This window comes from Acyrthosiphon pisum, chromosome A1 (genome assembly GCF_005508785.2).
Source record: "Acyrthosiphon pisum isolate AL4f chromosome A1, pea_aphid_22Mar2018_4r6ur, whole genome shotgun sequence".
NCBI lineage: Eukaryota > Metazoa > Arthropoda > Insecta > Hemiptera > Aphididae > Acyrthosiphon > Acyrthosiphon pisum.
This window is the reverse complement of record NC_042494.1, coordinates 1116587-1142825: the sequence shown is the minus strand read 5'-3', so window position 1 is coordinate 1142825 and position 26239 is coordinate 1116587. Positions and strand designations below refer to the sequence as shown.

At 28.9% G+C, this 26239-nt stretch overlaps 1 protein-coding gene across 1 annotated transcript; it reads left to right on the top strand.

Annotated features, from left to right (window-relative positions):
- On the top strand, nt 1-25163 carry LOC100164454 (high affinity cationic amino acid transporter 1). The gene is made up of 14 exons (XM_001944793.5): nt 1-538; nt 8659-8884; nt 11527-11655; nt 12686-12841; nt 17147-17251; nt 17326-17481; nt 17566-17690; nt 18176-18273; nt 18371-18510; nt 19053-19155; nt 19253-19395; nt 22725-22891; nt 23080-23188; nt 24865-25163. The coding sequence occupies exons 1-14, from the start codon at nt 512-514 to the stop codon at nt 24966-24968; spliced, it is 1788 nt and encodes a 595-aa protein (XP_001944828.2). The 5' UTR covers nt 1-511; the 3' UTR covers nt 24969-25163.
- Nucleotides 25164-26239: the final 1076 nt, after the last annotated feature.

Below are 26239 nucleotides of genomic sequence, written 5' to 3'. Positions count from 1 at the left end.
GTCGAAGAACGCTCGCAGACACTGCTCGAGTTTCGTCGGCAGCACACCACCGAGTGTCCGTTCGCCGCACCAAATAATATAATAATATTATTATTAATTATTTACAACAGTTCGCATATCATAAGTATCATATTATATTGTTATTGAAATATCGTATAATCCGCATGCGATATCGTCGTGGTATTATTAATAAATTATTTTGACGCGTTGCTACTGCTGCTGCTGCTGCTGCTGCTGTCGACGTTTTTTAAATTTATTACTGTGCTTATAATACATAATACAACGAATATAAAGGTACCTACGCGATCGACACGTATAATAATTGTATTGCGGTGTATACGGGCCAAATTGTGTAAATTTTTTCGTTTTTTTTTTCCATATTTTAACACATATTATAATATCATATACTTACGCGATAAAATTTCAATCGGCTTTACTTGACTTCTCGACTCGGCCGTTATTGCATACGACAATCACCTCACGTGTCATACTGATATTATAACACTATAATATGATGGACGATCCTTGGTACAAATCGGTAAGTCATTAGTTTTCTGTGACAATGTGTCATCCGAAAATAATCGATTTAAATTTGCGACAAGTGACGCTAATAATGACTAGAGTTTTAAGCTTGAAAACAAATAATTTTAAGAACTAGCAAAATATATTATAATATATTATATTTAACTTACTATACCTATATAGTATAACAGTACCTATAGGTATACACAAACAATGACGTATTCAAAGACAATACGCGTATTTGCTAAATTTGTTATTTAAATTATTTTGTAATTTTTACAAATGCGGAACTTCAAGTTCACGGAATATTGTTTGCCTACGATGAAAGAATAAAGAAAACTGTTCAATATTTTTAATAATTTTACTTTTATGAACTACGATGAAATTAAATTTTTTTGGAATTTGTTGTTTGCACATGATTAATCCTACAGGTTAGGTCACATTTCTTTGGTCGTTTGCACATCGCTTGTTCAACAGTATAAAAAGTAGTACCTACCTACCTAGGTACGTCTAAACATAAGGATAATACACTGATAACATATGTAACACAACATTTTAATGTATATATAATATATATGTATATTAAATTCAAAAATAATTAAATTTAAAAAAATTATATTGTAAATAGTTTTGTAATGTAAATAATGACCAATTTTTGAATATAGGTAGTTAAACTCTAATTACATTTTATTTTAATATTTTTCAATTTTTTTTTACTACAATAGCGATTCGCAAACGACTTTCATCATAATTTGATAAATCATAAGTTTATTATGATAATTATGAATACATACACATTTTCAATAATTCTAATATAGGTTTAATAAAAGTCACTACCTATATATTTTCATAACAAACATAACTACAGCTGTTGTAATTAATATGTTTGTTATGTAAACATATAGGTAGGTATACTAGTATATCGTAAATTAGATTTTTAAATTTTTATGAGTAAGAAATAAAATGTTTTCATCAAAATGTAAAAAAGTTGAGCATAATAGTTTGTTAATAAAAATAAAAATAGATTTCGATTTATCATGGTTCTTATAATAATATTTAAAACATTCATGCATATTATAATATAATAAATATATTATATTTATTATTTTTGAAGTTACTCCAATAGGGGGATGGGAGGATGGTTTCTTCAATATGTGAACAATGTCTTTTATTTATTATTATTTATTTTATCCTATAGGTATACACCATATTCACTTATTGTTCTATATATTTAAATAGATCGTGCTGTAAAAACTACAAATTGAAATAATAATGAAAATAAAATCAACTAATACCTATAAATGTATTAAGGGAGTCGTTTATTATGGTTGAAATTGTAATGCAGGGTTGCCTATAAATTGATTAATTTAATTGTTAACTACTATTTAATTGACCAATCTGTGTAGTTAAATCATGTTTAATGGACAATTAGCTTTAGATTTATCAAATCTTTAGTAATTGTTCTTGCAGCCCGTCATGTCGGCATATAATATATTATTTATATATATATATGAGTAAAATAATACTTTCTCAACTTACCCAAAACCTAACACATTTAGTTTCAAAATAAATACATTTTTTTATATGTAAATAACTTTACTTGTTATTAAGATGAAACAATATTAATATTATGTTCATTATAGGTACTCAAAAATATTTTTATTTTTATGTAGGTGCTGAAAATTAAACTATTTTAAAAGTTTAAACTTTATTACTATTAATTAGTCCATTAGTAGCTCGTATATTTTAATATTTAATTATGTACATGTTACATGTATCTACCTATAATATATTACCTATATTTTATTCAATTCTAAATTTTTAATAGGTTATAATTTAAAATAAGATGGTACCTTCTATTCTATTATTATGAATTGTACTTTTGGAATTGAGCGAATGTATTAGTATGATAATACATATTATAAAACAAGTATAATTATATAATATTAATTTTATATTATATTTATACAAATAAAATAAACAATACATATTTAAATATTATAATTATTATTGGTAATCAAACAACTTTAATATATTGTATGATTATTTTTTTCAATAAAATACTACTCAGCTTTAATTTATTTTTAATTGTTATATTACGTTAATACTTTTTGTTGCGTGTGGATACTGGATTGGTTAAACACAGTCAAATTACCCTACTGTTATATTATTATGTTTGCAGTTGGTTACAGTGTTTACACATGGCAAAAAATATATTTCAAATATTTACTTATAGTTACGTAGGTAGGTAATTGAACATGCAGCATACTAAGAATGACAACAAAAATATCTCTTGACCTTAAACGTACAGCGTGTTACACGATTAAATACATTTTCTCACTCTAATCTGTATAATATACTAACACCACTTTACTACCACCAATTTTATTTAATCTGTGCTAACACATTAAGGGGTCCATAATACAAAACTTTTCATTTATTTATCGAGCGATGATTTTAATCCTTACGTTTTTTAATCGATTACTTTTTTAAAAAAAAAGTATCACAAATCCTAACGATAATTTAGCAGAAAGTGTAAATAATACAAAACAAACCTCTGATAAGCGTTTGGACAACTACAATCATACCAGAATCGAGTCAATACTCGGTCAATAATATTTTGTTCTGGTATCTTTTATTTTTGAGATATAAGCTTTAAAAACTCGCGTCCGACGGAAAAGTAAAAGTCGATGAGACTGCGTGAAAAAAAACCGAATTTATCGATGGCTGCAGCAGCAGTTCTGCCGTATGTTTCACAAAATAATAATAATAATAATAATAATAATGAATAGGACTGCACTGCGCGGGACACGGCGCGAGAACAATACCTATAGCGCACGCGACACAATCGGAAATAATTGATAATGACGTGCAGTTACGCAACGTAATTTAGGCCGCTCGGCGATTACGTTACAATAATCTCTAAATCGTTTTAATGATAATTATTATAATATAATAATATTAATATAATCGTCGAGCTCAGTTTGATTTCTGAAAGACTACAGAAAATCATTATGCACGATAATGACGTGTTGTATTATTTTGTTTCGTCGCGTTCATTATACAGGTACCGAATACGGGAACTCTGCTGCACTGTTTACGTTCGTAACCGATGGTCTGACACGATTCACTCGTAATAATAAAATATTTAAGTATATAGGTATAATACCCGTAGTATTGAGAAAAAGGACCGGCCACGTAACATACGCAAATCCATAATATTATATTATTATTAATCAAACGCGTCTGTCACTTTTCGCAGACCACAAATAGGCTTTAAAATAGCAAACTGCTGATTCTCATTATATCACAATAAATATAGTGTTATTACGACGCTGCGGGATATGATTTTTTTTCGAGCTTTTCTGCTGTTGTTATACGCCAAGTGGCGTGAATTGACCTTAATTTGTGGTGATGCGGAGGAATGATGTTTACGTAACTTTCTTTTTTTTTAATACAACCTGCAATCGTCCCAAGAACAATAGGTACATATTTTAGTCAAATTTTAAAATAACATAAAACCATAATATAATGACTTGTGGCTTTTTTGAATTCGAAATATTTATATTTCTGTAATCTGTAGTATATATATTGGTACCTACTCACACTAATTTTATTTATAAGAACTATGCACTAATGCTGATGATAAAAATAAATAATAACACTATAACAGTGCTCGAAGTGGAAACAGGTGGATTTGATCAATGCATTTCAGACATTAGTTATCGCTTATTAGTTATTACTAATTCAGTAATAAGGAATAACTACTGATGTCTGATCATGTGATTACACAATAATTATTATTAATTGAAATTATCATTGATATACTTGCGAGTTGATTTCAGTTGTTACTGGTCGTAAGTGTTATCTTCAATGTGTTCAAAATTATCCATTTAAATGATAATAATATTATGTTAACACTTAACACTATTAATATCGTTATTTATTAAAATATAAATGTGACAAACTATAATATAATATATCATATTCGTGGTATAAACATGACACGGCGGCGAGTAGCACTGCAGACATAGGAACGCGTATATTTTAGATTTTCTGGCACTACTGAACGATCATACATTTTACACCACCAGATAAGGCAGTAACTGAAAAAAATTGTCGGGGTCCAACATTTTTTAAATAGGATACTGGAAACTTATCATTTTTAAGTTCGAAATATAAAAACTTTTCTTCTACTTACTTCTTCTACTCTTCCCCCCTAAGTTACGGCCTTACCATCAGGTTTATTAATATAATATGCATGTGATACAAATTTTACTCGACCCAATAATTGAACGTAACATGCCTTTATGTTTCTAGTAGGCAAACTTCAATAATATTACAATACATATAAATCATATAATCAAATCGAAGTATCCAGTAACACGATCATAGACTCGTATAAATATTTATTTATTACCATTATTATTGTTTTTTTTCTTTGGTGTGATTATGATGTTGTGCTCTAATGTCACACGTGAAACTCGATTTTAACCATAATTATTATTGCGTGTAAAGTACTAGACAGTTTTTATAGCCCCTATAATATTGCAGAAATATTATTTATATTTTTTATAGACTTCGGAGTTACATCGAAATAATAATAATAATATTGACATCATTTTTTTTACTATTACAATATATAGGTAGCACTTTATACATAACGGTGATGGATAGACGCAGAAATTTGAATAATAAAACCATAAACCTGAACATATACATTGTAGGTACACTTCAAGAGTCTAGACCATTTATTATATACAAAATATAATTAAGTAGTTGTAGTATCTATACTATAATAATTATGTTAATTACACTTTAATAAGCTTATCAAGTCAAGCTTGGTTTTGTAACCGATTTTAATAACGTTGTATATACTTATATGCCTATAGTAGAATAATATTATATGCTTTTCTGTAAGTTTTTTAGATTCAAAAATACTTTAATAGTTTTACTACAATAATGTTGGCTTTTTTCAGTTAACAATTGTTAAACTATCACATTCGCTTTAAAACTCAAACAAAAAGTGATTATAATTTAAACATTTTAAGCAGAGAAAATATTGTTTTGATTTTTAATGATGAATGTATTTTTTTGTGTGTCTGAAGACAATTTTTCCATTACAAAAACGCTCTGATCATCAACTTCGAAGGAGGTTACTAGTAGGACATTGGATCTAGTTGATACTTTTATACTTTTGGGAGGTACCTATTTAAATTGAAAATACTCAGTAATTACTTTAAATAATCGTCAAAAACTAAAAAAATAATACAAATAATAAAGTATTTTTATAAAAATAATTGTTTGGTTCCAAAAAGTTAGACTGTCTTCGGTCAGCATTGTTTTTCATCGTATTCAATGATTTATCATTGAATTCAAATTTATCACATCCTTTTCAGTGCCTACTGATTGACGAGGTTCAATCGAAATCTACTGTATAGTGCAGAGCGGTTTCCTACTTGATGATTTTTTTTTTTATTTAGATTCTTTTTAAGTTGGAAAAAATAGTAAAATTTTAGGGAAGTATAAGACCATGGTTAGGAAATATTTACCTATTTTATATAATATTTACATTGTGGTCCACCCAGTTTTCGATTCTAAAACTTAAAAGTGTTCACACTCATTTTTATTCAAGTAAATATTTAAAATTACGTGTATAATTATTAATACTAAATGTTAATGAAAATTACCGGAAAATCGTGTTAGATGCGTAAGGTTGTAGTATGAATTTAATAAAAAAATACTTATATCACGTGTCACAGTTGTCAAATATCGTAAATTATCACACGCTATATAATAGCAATAATACTAAACAACTCTATAGTGTTAGATAAGCTTTAGGAATATACAAATATGGGAATTAAAGCAGTAAAGCACTAAATATATTATCCAATTAGCCGTGCCACTGTATTTATATAAAGTTTGTTATTAACCAATAATAATAAAATATAAGTATAATGAATTTAATTTTTACCTACCTATATTGTTGTTTCTGTATAATTGTCATTTGTATCATCTTTATAGTCTATATAGTATATACATTAGTATTTGGGTGAAAAAGCTATGAATAAATGTGAAAAATTTACATTGTATCATATCAATGTGTTTAAAATAATTATTAAAGGAACTTACAATATTAATCCCATCTGCGTGGGTACCTATCAATTATAATTTTCTACACAACTATTTATTGTTTACGTATATTATTAAGTACCTATTATCGTATAATATATTAATATTACTAGAGTAATTATTTATTATTAACACAACAGCCGTCTCAAAAATTGTAAAAATTAAATTTTTTTCATAAAATATCCTTGATGAGTTGTATTTGATATCAAGTGAACATAAATAATACATAGGTAAGTACATGATTTATGTTTAATAATGAACGTTTTAAAAATGTCGTTGCGTGCGCTCTGCTAGATATACAGAAGCTGATATTTTTAAATAATTAGTTGAAGACAATAAGTAATAGCAAATGTAACAGTAAATGTTTGTAATTTCAAGTAAACACAAGTTAAAAAAATAATACATTGTACAAGTCGTGTGCGTGAGTGACTTGAATGGTGGCTCAGGCCTCATATGGTATACATCATATTATAAAATATTCTGTTTTAAACCTAATCGAATCTGTGGGCTCCCTTATACTACTATTGTCTCAGACCACGAAAATTAGCCAATTTCATTGCAGGTGTTGTCGTGGATAGTTGTTATTTTCGTAAATTTCGAATAGCTAGGCTAGCAATTATGATTATTATTAATTACTAATTAGTATCAGTCTAATTAGAAAAAAACTGTGTTTCTGGTGATATTTATAAGCTATTCATTTACAATTATAGCGGATTTTGGAAAATTATTATTTAGATTTACGATCTCTATTGCACCCATCTGCTTGGTTTATGAAGTAAGTTGCTGTTTTAGTAATAGCCCTGACACTGTTTACAAATATAGTTTCTAAGAATTCGTAGCCGGTAAAAATGTCATACATTTTAAATAATATTATGTTTGATGTGTGTATCAATTACAGGAAAGTCACAAATTACAAAAATCACTGACATTAACGTTTAGTGGCTTTTTAGTCATTTTTGATAAATTAATGTATCTACTCGTTTTTACTACGACTATTGGAAGTTTACAGATATAATACATATTTGTTATGATTTCTTTAGAATTCCGTCTTTCTTACGCTTATCAACGATGCGTATATAATCACTAATCAGTACCTAATCACATTTACATTAGTTTTTACCATACTATTATATTTATATGCTTAACTTCACAATTCTATCATTACAGCCAGTCCGGTACTTAATGACTGCTGTGTCCTCGATGCGTCTACCATTTTATGTGTTATTTTTTTCATTATTACTATATAGGTAATTCAAATCGAGCAAAAAATAAGCTATTCTGTGCTGTAAAAAATTACACGCCATTATTATACTGTAATATTATGTATGAATTTCTACTGAAAATAATATGTAGTTTTTATGTACGTATTAATAATTATAACTCACAAGCGCAATGTACACGCGATAATACACGCAAATAAATATAACCAGCAGTTTATTATAAATTAAAAGAAGCATTGTGATTTGTGATTATTATTAGGTATAATATTATGTACGAAATATTAAAATATCTAACATTCAAATAGTGATAATTATAAAACGATGTCTTAAACAAAAGTACAGGATAAGTATAGGTACTGAATGAAATTCGGAGATATTAAAATTGCATAATAACTACCTGCTCTTGGATCGTTCTCGCATTCAATAATTGAATTTTTGTTTTTGTTGAACTGGAATATGTTTTAATGTTTTATTCATTTTATTTAACGTAGATTTGAAAATGATACAACAATAATAAATTACAGCAAATACAAGGTTAAACATCAAAGGACGATCCATCACAGCCCTCTCCTCCTTCGAAACCGCCATTTCGTAGTTTATTATTATAATTATTAATAACATATTATATGTAATGATGTCGATGATTTATCATCACGCGTTTTAATCGTATTTGCTTAAAAATCAAATCGACTGATAAAATGTACACATCATAGATATAGGGAACGTTACCTATAATTTTGTGTCAGATAACGTTTTGATGATAATAATATTATGTGTTCAACAGACGGATTCGTTGACGTGGGCGTTGACGAGGAAAAAGACCGATTCGGATGAACCGAGCAAAGAAAAACTCAACAGGGTGTTGACGTTCTTCGACTTGACCGCACTGGGCACCGGCTCCACGTTGGGATGCGGTGTGTACGTGTTGGCCGGAGCAGTGGCCAAATCGATCGCCGGACCAGCCGTAGTCCTGTCCTTCGCCATCGCCGCCGTGGTGTCTGCATTTTCCGGTAAGGACGTGCCCGAAAATTATAATATAGAATTGATTTCGAAACCGACGACGGCGCAGAGTCAAAATATTATTCCAATGTCGGATGATTTTAAAGACCGAGTGTAATATAGGTTCTTCCGGGATATTAACTCACATCTTGGTATAATAGTATCACATATATAAGTATAGACACGCGATACCGGGATAGGGTGTTACCATCTTACTCGGGCCGTCGTATGAACGCTTCTGGGCGGCGACCATATTTTGTCCGTTCTCGCGCATTCCCGTGTATTTACGTCGCCAACTAGGTGGTAGAGTGGGCGAAGTACCGCGGAGCTCAATAAGTTGGATACGCGAAGGAGTAGCGCTCTTAGAGTGGCCCGACTATAATAGTATATGTTTCTAGACATATTAATTGCGTTACACCTGAATTACGGAACTGATATTATCTACTCTACCCATAAAATATTTAGATTTATTCTGATTATTATAATGACCAAAATCGGAATGTGTATGTAAATACTTAATGTATTTCTTTTACACGCGTTTTGACTTAGATCTTGACTTAGTTCGAACTATAATTCTGTAGATAAAATATGTGGATGTTTTGTATTGCGATTAAATATTTTTTTTTTTTTGCGTATTTCAGTACAAAATGTAGACCCATATGAAAACTACATATTTCTAGATAATTGCATAGGTACAAGTTTTATTATACAATTATAAAATTTATAGGTAACTAAAAATAGTAAAAAAAACATTATTTTTTTAGGACTATTTGGATTTTTAACGACTCTAAATTATTTTCAAAAACGCTAATAATTATATCGAAACAATGAGTATCTTAGATTAAATAGAACACTTGGTATATTGTGATGATATCGCTGATTAGCAGTGTGATCTTAACAATCAACGATTTCACACCTTGTATAGATGCAGGAGTTTTATTTGGTTTTGCATTGCCCGCAATATTTATTGCACAACTTATATTAATTGGCAACGTGAAAGTCTACGTTATCCTACTGACAAAAATAAAGTGAGACTGCGTTAAACTTTATTATACATTAAAAGTTGAAATCGTCAGACGCATGTGAAATTGTTACACCACTAGATCAGATGATTATTTTATCAGTTATCACAATGATACTGGTTTAATTGAATGGTATATTTAATATGTTATATGTTTTTAAAACATTTATATTTTAATCGGTAATAATAAAATATATAATTTGAAGAAATCATTTCTAACCAATCCAAACTATTATAGAACAAAATTGCATTTTATCGTTGTCGTAAAAAAGTAAAAAAGAAATGATAACTGTACAAATATAATTTTATTTAAAATTCTTATGTTTCAAGTTCTCATCCAAACTTTCTTTAATTCGTTATTTAACAATCGGTACAATAGTGATCAAAACTTTAAAAAAAAAATTGAATTTCAAATCGGTGAATATTAATAAGTGACTTTTTTTTCCTATGTGCTTACCAATTATTGCTTGCAGAAATAAAGAAATATGCTGATAAATATGATTTGAATAGCTGTTATGTCAATCTCAAATAACTAGTTTAATCTATTATCTAAACCTTGAAGCGGGCGTTGCCTGTGCCAAAGATTTGTTTTTATTTTTATAAATATGCCATATTATTCCTACTAATTTAAATTGGAATATAATATTATGTAATCAATAGCAACCACTTAAATAAACAAAACAATTTTCTTTTATCGCGGTGATATGAAAAAAAAAAAGTTTGTGTGAGTTTCCCTTTCAGGGGTTCAAAAAATAAACTATAAACACCCTCAACATTTCAAAGAATCTATTGATATAAAGTGTATTTAAAACGGTCCAGGAGTTTTTGGGTCTATTGAATTCGGGTAAACCAACATTCATTTTTAACTATAGAACCACCCAACTTCGGCCTTAAAAAAATGAAACAATATAAAATACGATGCTATATATGTATAGATGTGCCTATCTTGGTTTGTGAACTAATTCGACCGAGATGGATAATGCATCTGTGGCGGATTGGTTACAGCACTTTATATAAATCGGACGGGGTTCAAACTACTTTTAAATTTTCTCGATATATTTTAAAACATATTTTATTTTTCATAAAATCGGTTAAGTAGTTCTTGAGTACTTATCTACCTATATAAGCTAAACATACATACTCTTTTCAACCCTGATAATTGTTTTTTAAAGATAGAATTTCTTTATTCGAGCTCATAAGATTAGATGTATGCTTTTACCTCATCTGTCCAAGTAACCAACGGCGACCATATTATATTATGTACACAAAAAATACCAATTTCTACTTATTATGACTTTATTACTATTACTATTATAGTTTGTAAAATGTAACCATTTATGAACAAAAATCAATAATTTTCAATTTCTAACGTAAATCTTCAAATCCTTGTGTCACCTTTTCCAACTATTCAATGCCCTCATTCAAACATTTTAGAAAAATAATGAACCAAATCGGTCCAGCCATCCATGAGTGATGCTGCTGCCAACAAACAGCATTTCATTTTTTACTTTATAGATTTCCGTGTTATAATTTAATATATTATAACAATAATTTTGACTTCAAACTTGATAACATTTTTTTTCAAAAACACATTAACGAACAATTTAATATTAACACTAACGTTTCCTGCAGGGCTGTGTTATGCCGAGTTTGCCGGCCGAGTACCCAAAGCTGGATCTGCGTACATCTACAGTTACGTGGCAGTCGGCGAGTTCACCGCCTTCGTCATCGGTTGGAATCTACTCATCGAACATCTCATTGGTAATATTGATCGTCACTTTAGCTTATATTATCTTGCACTCGCTGCACCGCTGATCGATAGAGAGTAACAAAATATAACGGCGACGAAACTTATCTATTATAAATTATTAAAAGGAATGTGTGAATGTGTTCAATGTGTCCTTCGTCTTGTACCAATAATTTGTTGTCAATCATACCGATGGACCTAATAATCCGATTAAACGTATGAAAGCTGATTTGAGTTGTTTATTATTTCTTAATTAGATTCATCGGACCAATTTATTAAATTTCGTTCCAAAACTCCTATAAATTTGATTTGAATATTTTTAATTTATGACATTTAAAACGCTAATTATTTGAAATTTAAATTAAAAGTTTAAAATGTTACACGACCTAACCTAATTAATAGTCTAGTTAACGCATTTAAATCAGTTTTCAGAAGTCTTATCGCATTATATGAGGTGCATCGGAATGATTGACAAAAAGTACATAAAAAGATCATAATGAATAATAATTGCATTATAATTCATGTGCATACGGTGCATCGTAATTTCATTTATACTACAATTATTATTAGTACGGTCACACACAATAATTATAATTTACTACACACGAATTTACAAGACCCGCATGGACGCACTAAGAAATATTTCTATATTGAACTCCTTAAAAATTGTCTGTTTGCAACACGGTTGTAGATAGAACTAAGTGCATAACTATTAATATTTACTATTAATGATTATCAAAGCGCATTTGGCACGGGGTGATGGTTATACAACTCATACGACATCCAAGCATGCTGTGATCACAATAATATTATAATATTACTGACCGTCTCGCGATTCACCCAAATTACGCGATAGACAACAACTACAATATATTTATAATAACTTCACGACATTATGCCGTCGATTATAACATTATTATTATTACTCTCGGCGATTGAACTTTGGTGTTTTAATATTAACACCGTATTATTTTACTATCGGTTTTTGACCTAGTCACAATCTAACCGGTTCGTTTACTATCGGTTTTTATTGGTCATTTTCAGGAACCGCATCCGTGGCCAAGGCCATGAGCAACTACTGCGATTCTATGCTGGGAAACCCGCAGAGGAGATACATGACCGAATATTTTCCCATACACATCGGTTTCTTGGCCGATTATCCCGACCTTGCGTCATTCGTCGTGATCGTCATCATTTCGCGTAAGTGTTAACATGTTTGCATAATGTAATATAATATACGTATCGGTAAGTTTTTATATAATTATATCGATATTGAAAGTATGTACGATATTATGACAGTGTTCAAAATTAATATTACGAAAAAAAAAATGAAAAATTTATATTTTAAGTAAAAAAAGAATTAACGGTAAAATTAACTAGTCGCTAGATAGTTGGTATAGTTACTTAACGAAATCTACCTTGGTGACGAAAGAGACAACACAATTTTACAATGCAGTGTTGCCTACCCTCCACACAATGAAATAATATATTTTCCATCAAGATGGAATTGCTATAGAAACTATAAAGAACATTAATTGTTAGTTGTTATGGTTTCCACCGTTTTTATATCAATTCCGTCAACTATCGATTCCACCGGACATATTATTTTCAATTTTGTATATTTTGATTTCGTCAGTTTATTTAAAAATATAATATATAACCAAAAGAATTATTGGTCAAATATCTATTTTTTTATTGTTCATTATAATAATAGTCAAATATTTTCGTCCACTACGGGATATTATTTTAAACTCAAATATAATATAATAATATGGTATGGTCAAAAAAAAAAAAAATAAAATAAACATGTACCTAGGTATTATATGTATGTTTTGTACATGAACTTTGATCTTTTATGATTATCTTCATGACGTCACGATCAATTATTGTGGTATACTTTCTATTGACACATTCCTATTTATAGGAGTCCAAGGATTTCACATACGAATTAATATGTAATGTACAATTTGTATAGGTATAGGTAAAATATACAAATAATTGATTTTTTTTTTTTTTATTGATCCTGAAGCCCGGCTACTATGGCCATTAGCTGTTTGTTTCTTGGAAAGGAATTGTAGGTTTAGAAAACACGTGTTTTTTGGTTTGGCAGATTTTTTAGTGGGCACCCCTAAGTATCTGCCAGGCCCAAGTGGGGGATGGTGGCACTTCTCTCAGAACACCGTGACTTGTCCGAAGAAAAATTCCGCCCGCGGCCAGATTCGAACCGTCGCAGGTTTGCGTCGCAACCGACGCCTTAATGCGCTTGGCCACTCCGTCCCCCAATAATTGTTTTTTTCCGTTCGCTAATAACAATTTTATATAAGTCGTATAGCTGGCGCAATCCATAGTAATTTCTTACGGGTAAAAGGTAATTTTGGTGGAATTGATATGCCCACAAGACATTGTATTGTTTACTGAGAGAATGTGATTGACGTGACAATTTCTATTTGGGCAATAATGCTATATTATGGTGTTCGATTAGGTATTCGGTCAGCGCGTTGAGGGTGGACTATATAATATTATGTATTTACCACGACCATGTTTGCGTGGGCGCTAAGTAAATGAAAAATTATTATACGGTGGCGAGTAGAAATCCGTTGGTAGGGATGGGAAATATGACTACAATAGCGATATATCAAAATATCGATAATTCATCAGTCAAAATTCGATAACAATATATCGTCACCTTCAAGATATAGAAATATTTAAAAAGTGAATTTTCTAACTTTTTAGGAACAATTTCACTTTTATCGATTTTTTTTAATAAAAAGTTACCACAGTAAACACATGTAAACTACAAATTAATCAAAATATTTTTTCAGTTAGGTACTCATTAATTTTGTATAAAAACATTAAAAAAAAGTGGGTAAGTGGATGTCGCCCTGCTGTACAGTAGGTTACAAGTGGGTTACTGTATCATTGGACGGTATGCGGGTGACTGGTTTTCCAGATCTCAAATCCATTGTATTATAGTAGAACCGTGGGAGTTGAATGAGAATTTAAGGGCCAAGGGGCTTTATATATGCCTGTTTTCTTTGTCAAAAACTACAAACTGATTCTAATTCCAACGATACGTGTCAATAATTATTACGCTATTACAATTTTAATTCTGAAAAAATATTCTGATTATCCGTAATATGTACAAGGGATTGATCGAGCCACAATTTTAATTTTGATAATTTAGATTGCAATAAATGTTGTTAAAATTTTCTAAAATTTGCAAAATTTCGAATTTAAATTTATAATAAACTAAACATAATTATAAAAATTGTCTCAATTCATCGTATCGTACACGTTGTGAAAAATTAGAATATTTTGTCAGAATGCAAATCGAGGTAATTGTTGCAACGTATTATTGGAATTTGAGTAGTCTGTTTGAGTGAAAAATAAAAAAAAATTTTCATGAACACAATTATATTACATGTGCGTGCGAGTGCGTGCGAGAGCCTTCCGTACTGCCACAATTAACTGCATTGACGCCATACACACTAACAATCATTTACGACTAATGCATAGATCTCGGGTGGCGACGATGAAATTAGAAATTGCCTAAATGTTGCTCCTTAAATCAATGCTATAGCGAGGCCCCTTAACCGCGAGTGCGTTTATCAGAGGAGAAGTCGTACAATCCGGGTATAATATAGGTTTAATATTATTATGGAAATAATGCTTGAAATCAGTTATTAGAGAGGTTCGATGGTCTGCGACAATGAGACATTGCTGGCGGAGACGTGTTTTTTTATTTAGCGCAACGGTCTCGTTCGAACGGGGACGACATATTATCAATTATTCGTCTGTTGAAGTGCGTCTGGATTATTATCGCGCATATTATAATAACTATTAAAGCAATTAAATCGTCTTTAATTGAATGGTATGGTTGTAATATTGTGATGAGTTAAATGCCCGAATGTAATCTGTTCATATTCAACGGCAGTTAATAATAATTGTCTAATATCGACGTATAATTGGGAGATACCACTCACGATATTATATTATAATAAACATAGTTTAAGTGTGAAAATGTTTCGTGAGTAGAACGCACTATTATCATAATGATAGATTAGTAGAAATGGTTTGAATAATTTATTAGAATTACTTTTTAATGTGCACAGCTGATGCCTGTTATAACAGATCGACCATCGATAAATTGCTAAAATTATTTTCGATTTGTGTGCTTTACAATATATATGCATATAAATATATTGTATATTGTATATATTAAATATATATATATATCACGCAAAATAAAAGGTAACAAAATATAAATTTTTGTTAAATCCTGAAATGTATTGTCTTAAAATAATAAATTAAAGTCTTTTAGCTTTTAAGTTTAAACAATAACATTTTTCTCTTAAGTATACAGTGGATATACCACATATTAATAAATTATTATAAATAATTATATAACATATAATATATATATATATATGTGTGTATTGAGTGTAACAGAAAGACCTTACAAATAAAAAATGTATATTAGTTAATGCATGACAACAATTGTGAAAATTATATGAATAGTAAATAGTTTTTAGAAATATATTCATGTCAGTAAATTCCCAAAAATAATATTTTGAAAAAAGTTATTACGTTTCAAATTAATAAACCTCAAAAAAATATTGCCATTTAAAATTTTTTTAAAATGAACTATTTAACTAAAGTAAATGTTTTTATCATCAACATTTGTCTTGAAGTTAGGTTTACAAATTTGAATTCTTTAAAAAAAATATATAATAACATTTTTAGTTTTTAATCTTTATTATTAAAAAATACAAAATATGCAAAATATCATACAGTAGTAGGCAATTGTAGTGTAGAAGTCTATACATTTTTAAAAAAAAAATATTGATTGGAACAAAAGTTATTTTATTTGTCAGGTCTTTCTGTTACACCTTGTTAAGTAAGTTGTACATAAAAACATTTAAGTACTATTTATCTATGATTATCCAAACGAAAAATTATTATTCCGAGTGTACTAATAATTATGTAGAACATAAATAATCTATAACCAATTTAGTTTTCTATTAATTATAGCCATTTAAAATGGAAATTATAATAATTTTTACTGATGAAATTATATTTACCTAACCAATATTTAATAATATTATATATTTTATTACACTTTAATTATTACAACAGGTCAATATACCAATATTATTATTTATTACCATTAATTAATTTTTACCTATTTTTTACAACAGAGTAAAACATTATTTTAATAGGTAATAGTATTATTATTATTGTTGGATAAGTCATAATTTTAGTAACTATTAGTCGTTTTCGTCTTTGTAACATTACAGACCAAATGATTTCAAAATATTTGTATGTTTTTGTACGTTTAGGATTTCCACAATACATTCGTTTTTGGAATGAAAATCAATACTTTTATAATATCCATTGATGTATATTATAGTGAATAATTTAATATTTATTATTATTTTAAGTAAAATATTAATCCGAATAATACCTACCTATAGCTAATTAGATTGTTTTACATTATTTTCATAGTATTGGTGGCTTGGGGTGTTCGTGAATCGTCGTTTACCAACAACATATTTACCGCACTAAATCTGATAACCGTTTGCACCGTGATTGTCACAGGGTTTTACAAAGGTGAGTGTTGTAATACAATTTCTGACTTGATCGTAGAACGCTAATATTTTATTACGACTATGACAACATTTCAGCCAACTACTCAAACTGGTCTATTCCGAAAAGCGAAATACCACCCGAAGCAAAAGGTGGCGAAGGCGGATTCTTACCATTCGGATGGGTCGGCGTAGTAGCAGGAGCTGCGAAATGTTTCTACGGATTCATCGGTTTCGATTCGATTGCCACGACTGGTAAGTATCATATTATATTTTATATTCCATCACAGCTAATGTAATTCGGATACGTTATAATTTTGTTTTTATTCTTACTGACAGGCGAAGAAACAAAAAATCCCAAAAGAGACATACCGTTGGCGATTGTCGCGTCTCTGTTTCTGAGCACCCTCGCTTATTGCGGCGTGGCCACCGTTTTAACACTCATGTGGCCTTACTATTTGCAGGTACACTTTCGACACATTTTCGTTTAACGATGTAAAAAAAGTATCGTCTACGAACGATTTGTGCGTAGTGCGCACGTTTAGCCCCTCCCCACCACCCCACCAACGACTATTCACAATTTTTTTTTGGCTAACATAGGTATACGTACGTAATTGGTTTGAATTTTTTGTCCTTATGGCTTATACTCAACATTTGTTTGACATAGATCAATAAAAAAAAAAAAAAAATCCGAAAAGTCTATTATAATTTGTTATGTGTGTATTTGTGTGTGTATGGTGGGGGCTGAGAAAACGATTCTTTTGCCCCCCTTATAGAAAATCAATTTTCGGCCGAACCGATTTCAAACGAATTCAAATTAATTACGTAATAAAATATAATATAATCGATAAAAAATATTTCTGAAAAGCCGATGGTGAGGGAAAACGTGCACGCACAGTAAATAATATACATTGTTATTTTATATTAATATCAACGTACCGTTTTTCAGGATCCGGATGCACCGCTTCCGGCCCTCTATGAAAATTTGAATATGCCGACGATAAAAATTATAGTCTCGGGTGGTGCGATATTCGCATTGTGCACGAGGTACGTCCGGCCCCACGACGACTGATCACAGCGTTGTCGCTATTATCTAATATATATTTTTTTTATTGATTTGTACCGTTACGTTTTCATTATACAGTCTTTTGGGTGCAATATTTCCACTGCCTCGCATCTTGTACGCGATGGCTAGCGACGGTCTGCTTTTCAAGTTCTTGTCGAATATCAACGCCACGACCAAGACCCCTCTGATATCCACGATCATTTGCGGAGTTTTCGCCGGTAATATACCCAAGTGCCGAATACTCGTTGTCGTCGTCGATTGAACTGCCAATAATCGTATTTTTACGAATCACGGAAAAAAAGCCCACGAAAAGAAGCCCAGAAATCTAAATATAATTATGAACACAATATTATGTTTACGCCATGATGTTATAAGTTATCATTATGTTATAAGTTAAAAGACATCAGTCTTAGGTATATCGTATATAGGTACATATTTAAATGTATACAACAATGACATAACTATATAAATAATATTAAAATAAGCTAATACAAATAGGTGGTAGTATAATATATTTCGATTTTTTTATTTTTATTATAATATATTATAATATTTTGTTATAGGTACATGGTAATTATAATAATTAGGAGTAGAGTATACATGTGTTCACATAGTTATATTTATATTTCTGGTCTTTTTCCCATTGCTTTTTTTCCGTTAGATTTTTTTTTCCTAGGTGTATTTATTTTCTTGGGCTTTTTTTCAGCACACCTATTTTTATATAATTTATAAATACCTATATTCGTATTTTTGTCTGCAGGTGCCTTGTCCGCCGTATTCAATCTCGAGCAGCTCATCGATATGGCGTCAATCGGCACACTCCAGGCCTACACGATCGTTTGCATTTGCGTGTTGATATTGCGGTTAGTCCGATTCGTTTTCGATAGCCAGCAGCCAGTAGCTGCGGGCGATATTAAGGGTGAAACGAAAATAATGTATTATTGTATTATTGTTTAACAGGTACACCGACAACAGTCCGTCCATCCATGACAACACAGTGAAGTCGAAAGGTATCACGGTTTTCACATGGTTGAACTTGTCGAACGCAAAAGTGCCGAACTCCGACACACAATACGTTTCAAGGGCGTTGATATTTATATTTAGTATGTATAATAATATTGTTGTGATATTATGATTTAATCTTATCAAAACAAATTAACCTTTTCCCGTAACTATCTACCACTTTCGTGTGTGTATTATCATTGGTTGTTTTGAATACTATATTATATTATTTAGTATATTATAACTAACTCGTAGATAATACAATATAATGGATATGAACGCAATTTTAAAAAAAAAGTATTGGTTACAGACAAACTATTATAATTTTTGGGGTTCAATCATAATTAAATTATAATACATTTAATAAGAGCAGCTTGACCTCATCAGCCTATATTTTCATACGTTCAGACAGAATAATGTTGGTGGGTACATTTTTTCTCTACAATTGTATAGGCTTAATAGTGTTTACAGCACCTGCCGTCACCTATCCATTATTTATTATCTATCAGTGGCGTATCTTCGGTGATTGGGGTGAGGGGGGATCCCACCTTAACATTTTTTTTACAAACAGTTTTTTGATTTCCAATAAAATAAAATATGTAGATATGGATGGGTGTGTTAATATAATGCTGGAAGCATTGGTATAGAAGTGTGTGCAAATTCCTAGAAATTTATCGGAAGCATTATAATTATTAAAAATTGTTCATAATAATACTATGTTTCAATTTTTAATATTAAACTCTTAGCTGTAAATAATTTGAATGATAATTAATATTTTATACCCTAAAATACCACAGGTGAATAGGTAGACTTTTGCAGGATAGTTCTAAAAATGTTTTAAATTTGTATCAAAATATATAAATCTAATTAAATGTATACACTTAAATGACAACACTGCAGTCTGTTTAAAAATGAGATAGTATTAATAATTAATCTATTATAATAATATTATTTGAACCACCTAGTATAATCGTTCTACTCGAACGTGTATAATTAACTTTTTTAAGGAATTTTCCCAAGATGTAGAGAAATATTTAGGGAATATTCATATTATTCCTGGGAACATTCCTTCTTCTTTGGCGCATTGCTTTTCTATAGTAGTATTGGTGTTCAAATGTTTGTTTCGTGACAAATTTAAAGTTTGGTGAATTTTAAACGTTTTTTCGCCTGTTTTTGTCTCAGTTGAGGGGAATATTAAACGTACAAAATATATGTTCTTTAAATATACTTTCTACTCCATTTATATCGTAGAATAATATTTTATCTGTGTTAATAGAGTATAGTTACACATAATCATCGTTTAATATAATACATTAATTAATCCTATTGTCAATTGTAATTATCTGTAGTACAAAATATTATAATATAACTATTAACTATATTATAATCGTGCGATAAATACTGAGTAAAAGATCAAGCTGCTCGTATTAAATGTATTATCATTTAATTCTAATTGAACCCTAAAAATTCTAACAGGATTGTCTGTAACCAATACTTTTTTAAAAACTTTGATCTGAGTGATGTTGGTCTTAAATTAAGTGTGCTTTATTATTATTTTTTTTTACTGGCGTATTCTTTAGGAGCTTTTTTTTAAACTAAATATCTATAAATATTCAGCTATGTGGGTGGTTTTAGGCAGAAAAGTAGATCTAGTCCTGGATTCTGGAAACAACTACATTGTTATTAAAAATTTAAAGCAACACTCTTTTATTAACTCTCTCCATTCATGACATAAAATAACTATATGGTATAAATAATCTTTGGCAAAGTGTTTAAAATACTAAAATATTTTTTGCAATTTGCAATATTTTATGTTACGTTTATTGTTTATTTTTAATTATTAATTATGATTAATGATATATTATTATGTTTAATGATATTAGGTTATTTTCATTTTTCATTTTTCATTTATTTTATTTTCATTATTTTCCGATATAAATAACGGATTGAAGCACTGCAGTGAAAGAACTTTAAATAATATTATTTACATTATTAACAACAAAACAATGAAACACTTTAGTGTTAATTTAGCCAACATAAAGAACAAGATATTTTTTGAATATTTAACCACGTATATGACATGTCAAAAATAGACGCCACCGATTTCGTACAGGTATCGTAAATTATAGGTAGTTGAAAAGTTATGTAGTTGGATACGCACTATGGCTACGCCCCTAAGTACTACTTATCTGACGATACAAACCGTTACGATTGCATCATCTCATTCATAAACGTATCGATCGACGTAAGGGGGGTGATGCAATTTTTTCCGTTGATGACGGCGGCTGTAGAACGAACAATTTTCGTTCCAACAGTATGTTATTTTTCGATTTCTACGTTTTTATTTTTTGATGTGTAGTGTAGCCGAAATTCTACGGACGTTCCTCGTACTATATTATATAATTTCCCAGTTCAGCTACGGAAATATAAACTACAATGTTTTTTACTTTACTACTGGTATTAATGTATATTTATAATATTTACTAAGTCAAATAAAAGCTAAGAACATTTTTCTTTTTAAAAAAGATTTTAATTTTTAATATTGCTCTTCTCTTTCAATGCAATTAAATCACTGCTGCAAATGTCACGTACTACAAACAATTAACAGCTCGCATATGCTACGAAAGAATGTACGATTGTAATAATTTAATTGTAAAATATATCTTAAATTACGAATATAATAGTTACAATATCATAAAAGTTAAACCGATTGATCAGTCATTAAATTATTTTGATAAGTCGTTAACCTATATAGGTATTAATTTTTTAGATGAAAACATTGTCTCAACACTGCGATAATATTGAGAGTTGGATATTATAGGTACTTACCTATGTGTATTGTAAATAAAACTAGAAATAGTTATAGATATATACATTCATATTACTTATTATAGTTTAGTATGTCTAACATTAATATTATAAAAATATTTGAGTTAATACGTAATAACTAATAAACAACAATTGACAGGAAACATTGTACCACTTTAAAATAGGTAGTTTATTGATTATTCTACGGAAATATGGAACCACTCTAACTATATAATCGTAAGTTTTGGAGCAGCATCGTCCACGATTTTAGTTGTAAAATTGACACAATTAAATCATTGACCACTATCAGTTTTCAATCATCAATTATAAATTATAGTAATTATATTTTAAACACATAAATATTTTGTTTTTTTGTATATAAAACGCTGTATTAAAATATTATTAAAATATTAGTATTATACAAAAGTAAAATGAATTAGCATAGTAGTTAGTAGTAATAGCGTTCTATAATAATTATAGATCTTATACAATTATTGTATACGTCATTATGTATTGGAAATAAAATTCTTAATCGTTTTTAAAAAGTATACTCCTGTTTTGAGGACAGCTGGTATATTATGTACACGCTAAATTTATAATTCAAAACTGCATTTTAACATAGGTGTATGTACGTTTGTCTTTGCAATAAGCTTGGCGAACATGGAATCACATCATGGAAACACGAGGAATATACTCATGATAATAAACGTTATATCACTTTTGGTGTTGTTGGTGACGTTGTTCATGCTGGGAAGACTTCCGACAGCCGTGGAAGATCTATCGTTCAAGGTATGAGTATGTTTTATAAGAAAATATAAAAAATTGTACGTCGTGGGTTCTAAAATTTAGTTTAAAAATATTTCTTTTCTTTGAGAATTTCGGGCTTTTAACATATATTATATAAATTATAACCGATTGGAAGTTTTTGATCGAAATAATACTAAAAATTATTTATGTAATTCGATTTATATTTTTAGGTACCTTTGGTTCCCATCATACCGTGCTTGAGCATTGTTCTAAATGTTTACCTGATGATGGAACTCGAGTACAAGACTTGGATAAGGTTCATCGTGTGGCTCATATGTGGTAAGTTCATCTTCTTATATCTTCGTTTTTGGACAAATATGTTGTACCTACTTAAACACATTTGTGCACGAAACTTGCAAAAGTCCCTAATACTTATAGGCTATTGCATGTTTTTAATAAGTACATTTTACGTCAACTATCAAATTATGACGAGTGTGGCTAGTTTTAGTCTTTTAGAATCTGATTATATTTGTGTCTGGCATCACTTTTAGTCCGCAGTCGAATTGGGTACTGTGGGCCTCACTGGCGATTTACTTATAAAATGCGACGACTATAACTAATATTATTCACATGAATACATATTATGATAATTTATTTGCTTTCGCTATAAATATTATAAAAAATCACTTATTTAAAATACTCGAGACAACATACTTTTCTCATAAAATTCCGTCACTTTTGGAGCAGTAAAATGCTTTGATTTTCAACTTTGAAGGTAGTTTTTGGTAGAAAATTGAACCTGGTTGGTACTTTAGGGAATTTGGAGTAAAAATTAAATGATTCTGAGTACCCACCTACTTTTCAAAATAACAGGAACCAAAATAAATACAGGAATATTTTTATAAGGACAATTATTATTCATATTAGAATTTACTAGACATGAACACATGGTATAATTATCAAGATATGTATAGGCTCCTTTTGTGTTTTCTATAGGTATTTTAAATATGTGACTTAAAATAGTTTTTTCTATGTATGATAAAAATTTAATTTTTGGATCAACATTTTTTTAAATATTATTTCCATAATATTATTCATAGATATTTGAAACTCTTACGCTTATTTTATATTTTAATATGATGTACAATGCAATTTTTAACATTTGTATTTTATATTAATTTTAAGTTATTGCTTATTTACATATACCATAAGGCGTAAACATACTCATACCGTTTTACGGCAAGTCAGTATTGATTCAAAAGTTAATAACAATAATAATATAATAATATTATAATATGATATAAATATATACTATTATAAATGCAATGTTTTCCTCAAAAATTAATTTAACTAACACTATATTTTATAATGGTAAAATGAATTACTATTATATAGCAAGGTTATACCTAAATAAATAATGAAATATGCTTAGTTATATAGGTAGACAGACCATTTCTAATTAGAACCATTTTTCGTATGCAATGATTTATCATTGAAAAAGATTCAAGTTCAACAAATCTATTTCAGTGACCTAAGAATTTTAAAATTTTAAATGTTCAGTGATGATCTTGTACACGATTATTACACCTATAGAGTTATTGTATTTTCAAAAGTATGTACCAAAACATTTGTTATTACGTAACAGTTTACGTTATTATAATATTATAGTGATCAATACACATGTTTATGACATGTGGACACTTTATCGATGCACCATGTCACGTATTAAATCTGAAATAGAAATATATAAAAACCTATGCCTGCAACTCGTTATATATTGGAAATAACTGCATTCATAAAATGATTGTAAGTTACATAGTTATTATAATGATAATAAAAGTTATAAATTATATAATTGGCAAAAAACGGATAACCTTAGTAGGTATTTGTTTCGTAGTTTTAGATATTAATATAATGATTATAATAATTGATTTATGATTTTTAAAAACTCATTATTATATTATTCTTTTTATTCAAAATGTTTACTTAAAATATTATATTATCTTTGTTTACAGGATTATTGATATATTTGTTCTACGGCATCGGTCACAGTTTGGAAGGCAATAAGCAAAAAATTCAGCTAAACACAATTCAAATCAAACCGAAGCTATCCAAGTAGTTATTTGGATATTTGTAAAATTATATATAGGTTGGAATCGATTCGATTGGTTTTCTCATCTATTTTGAAAAACTTGTACACTTATATAGTTATATTAGTGATCTATATTGTATAGGTACTTTACTCAGTTTTAGTATTTTTAGTGCTTTCTTGTTTTATTTTAAGTGATTTTTTTAAGATTTTTTAATGTTATTAAAAGCCAAAAAAACTCCCTCCCGATGTTTGACATAAAATTATTATTTATAACATTAATATTTATTAAATATTCATAACTGTATTTTTTTTTTGGTTGCCATAGCAATTTTTTAAAAAAAAAAACAGTGAATAATATTTTAAAATTTGTTGATAGGTATATTTTTTAATATTTTATCTATAGTATATTAAGGGCCGTTCTTACAATGTTTGGTTAAGTGTCGCCAACTGGCTGATAACAGATTTTTTTACCAACAGAATTCTGCCGGTTAAAGTTAAGTGTCTGTTAACTTTAACTGGATATAACCGGTAAGAACGGCTCTAAGTGACCGTTATAAAAATATTATTATTTTGTTTGGTGTGTTAATATTCATCTTCGAGCAAAAAATTTAAACTAATATATATCTTAGATACTTATTATATTATTATGATATTTGAATTATTTATATGTTTACAATTCTTAACTATGGTAAACTGAACAATATAGTTTTCAAGGTATAAACCTTTCATATTATTCGATAATACCTACTTAAATAAATGTAATATAAAATATCTTTTAAATGCACCATAATAATTCAAAATAATATATTAATATAAACGAAATTTTCAATTGTGATAGTGGATGTACAATTGATATTATTTTTATTTAACACAATTTAAAATTAAAATGTCATATAAGTATTTATAAAAAACTCTAATGTCTAGACATATTTTTGGGGATGTTAGTTGACATAATAGATAATTGATAACTTTACTGAGTTTATGAAGATCGATTTTATCTTATAATTATGAGTATATAACTTAATGTACTATTATCATAACATTATAAAATAATAATACTCATGTTGTCTTACGAATTACTTTTTGTATACTTTATCATTATAATACCTATTAAAAACGTTATAATAATATACAAATTCTGCGACTTGTCTGTGACTTTATTAAATGTACCTATTGTTTGATTTTAAAACGCAGTGAGAAAATTATTGGTTTTACAATGATAACTTTTGATTTTTTACGGAAGTTTTTATTTTAGCAAACAGTTAATAGGACAGTTAAAAATCTCAAACAGTTGTGTG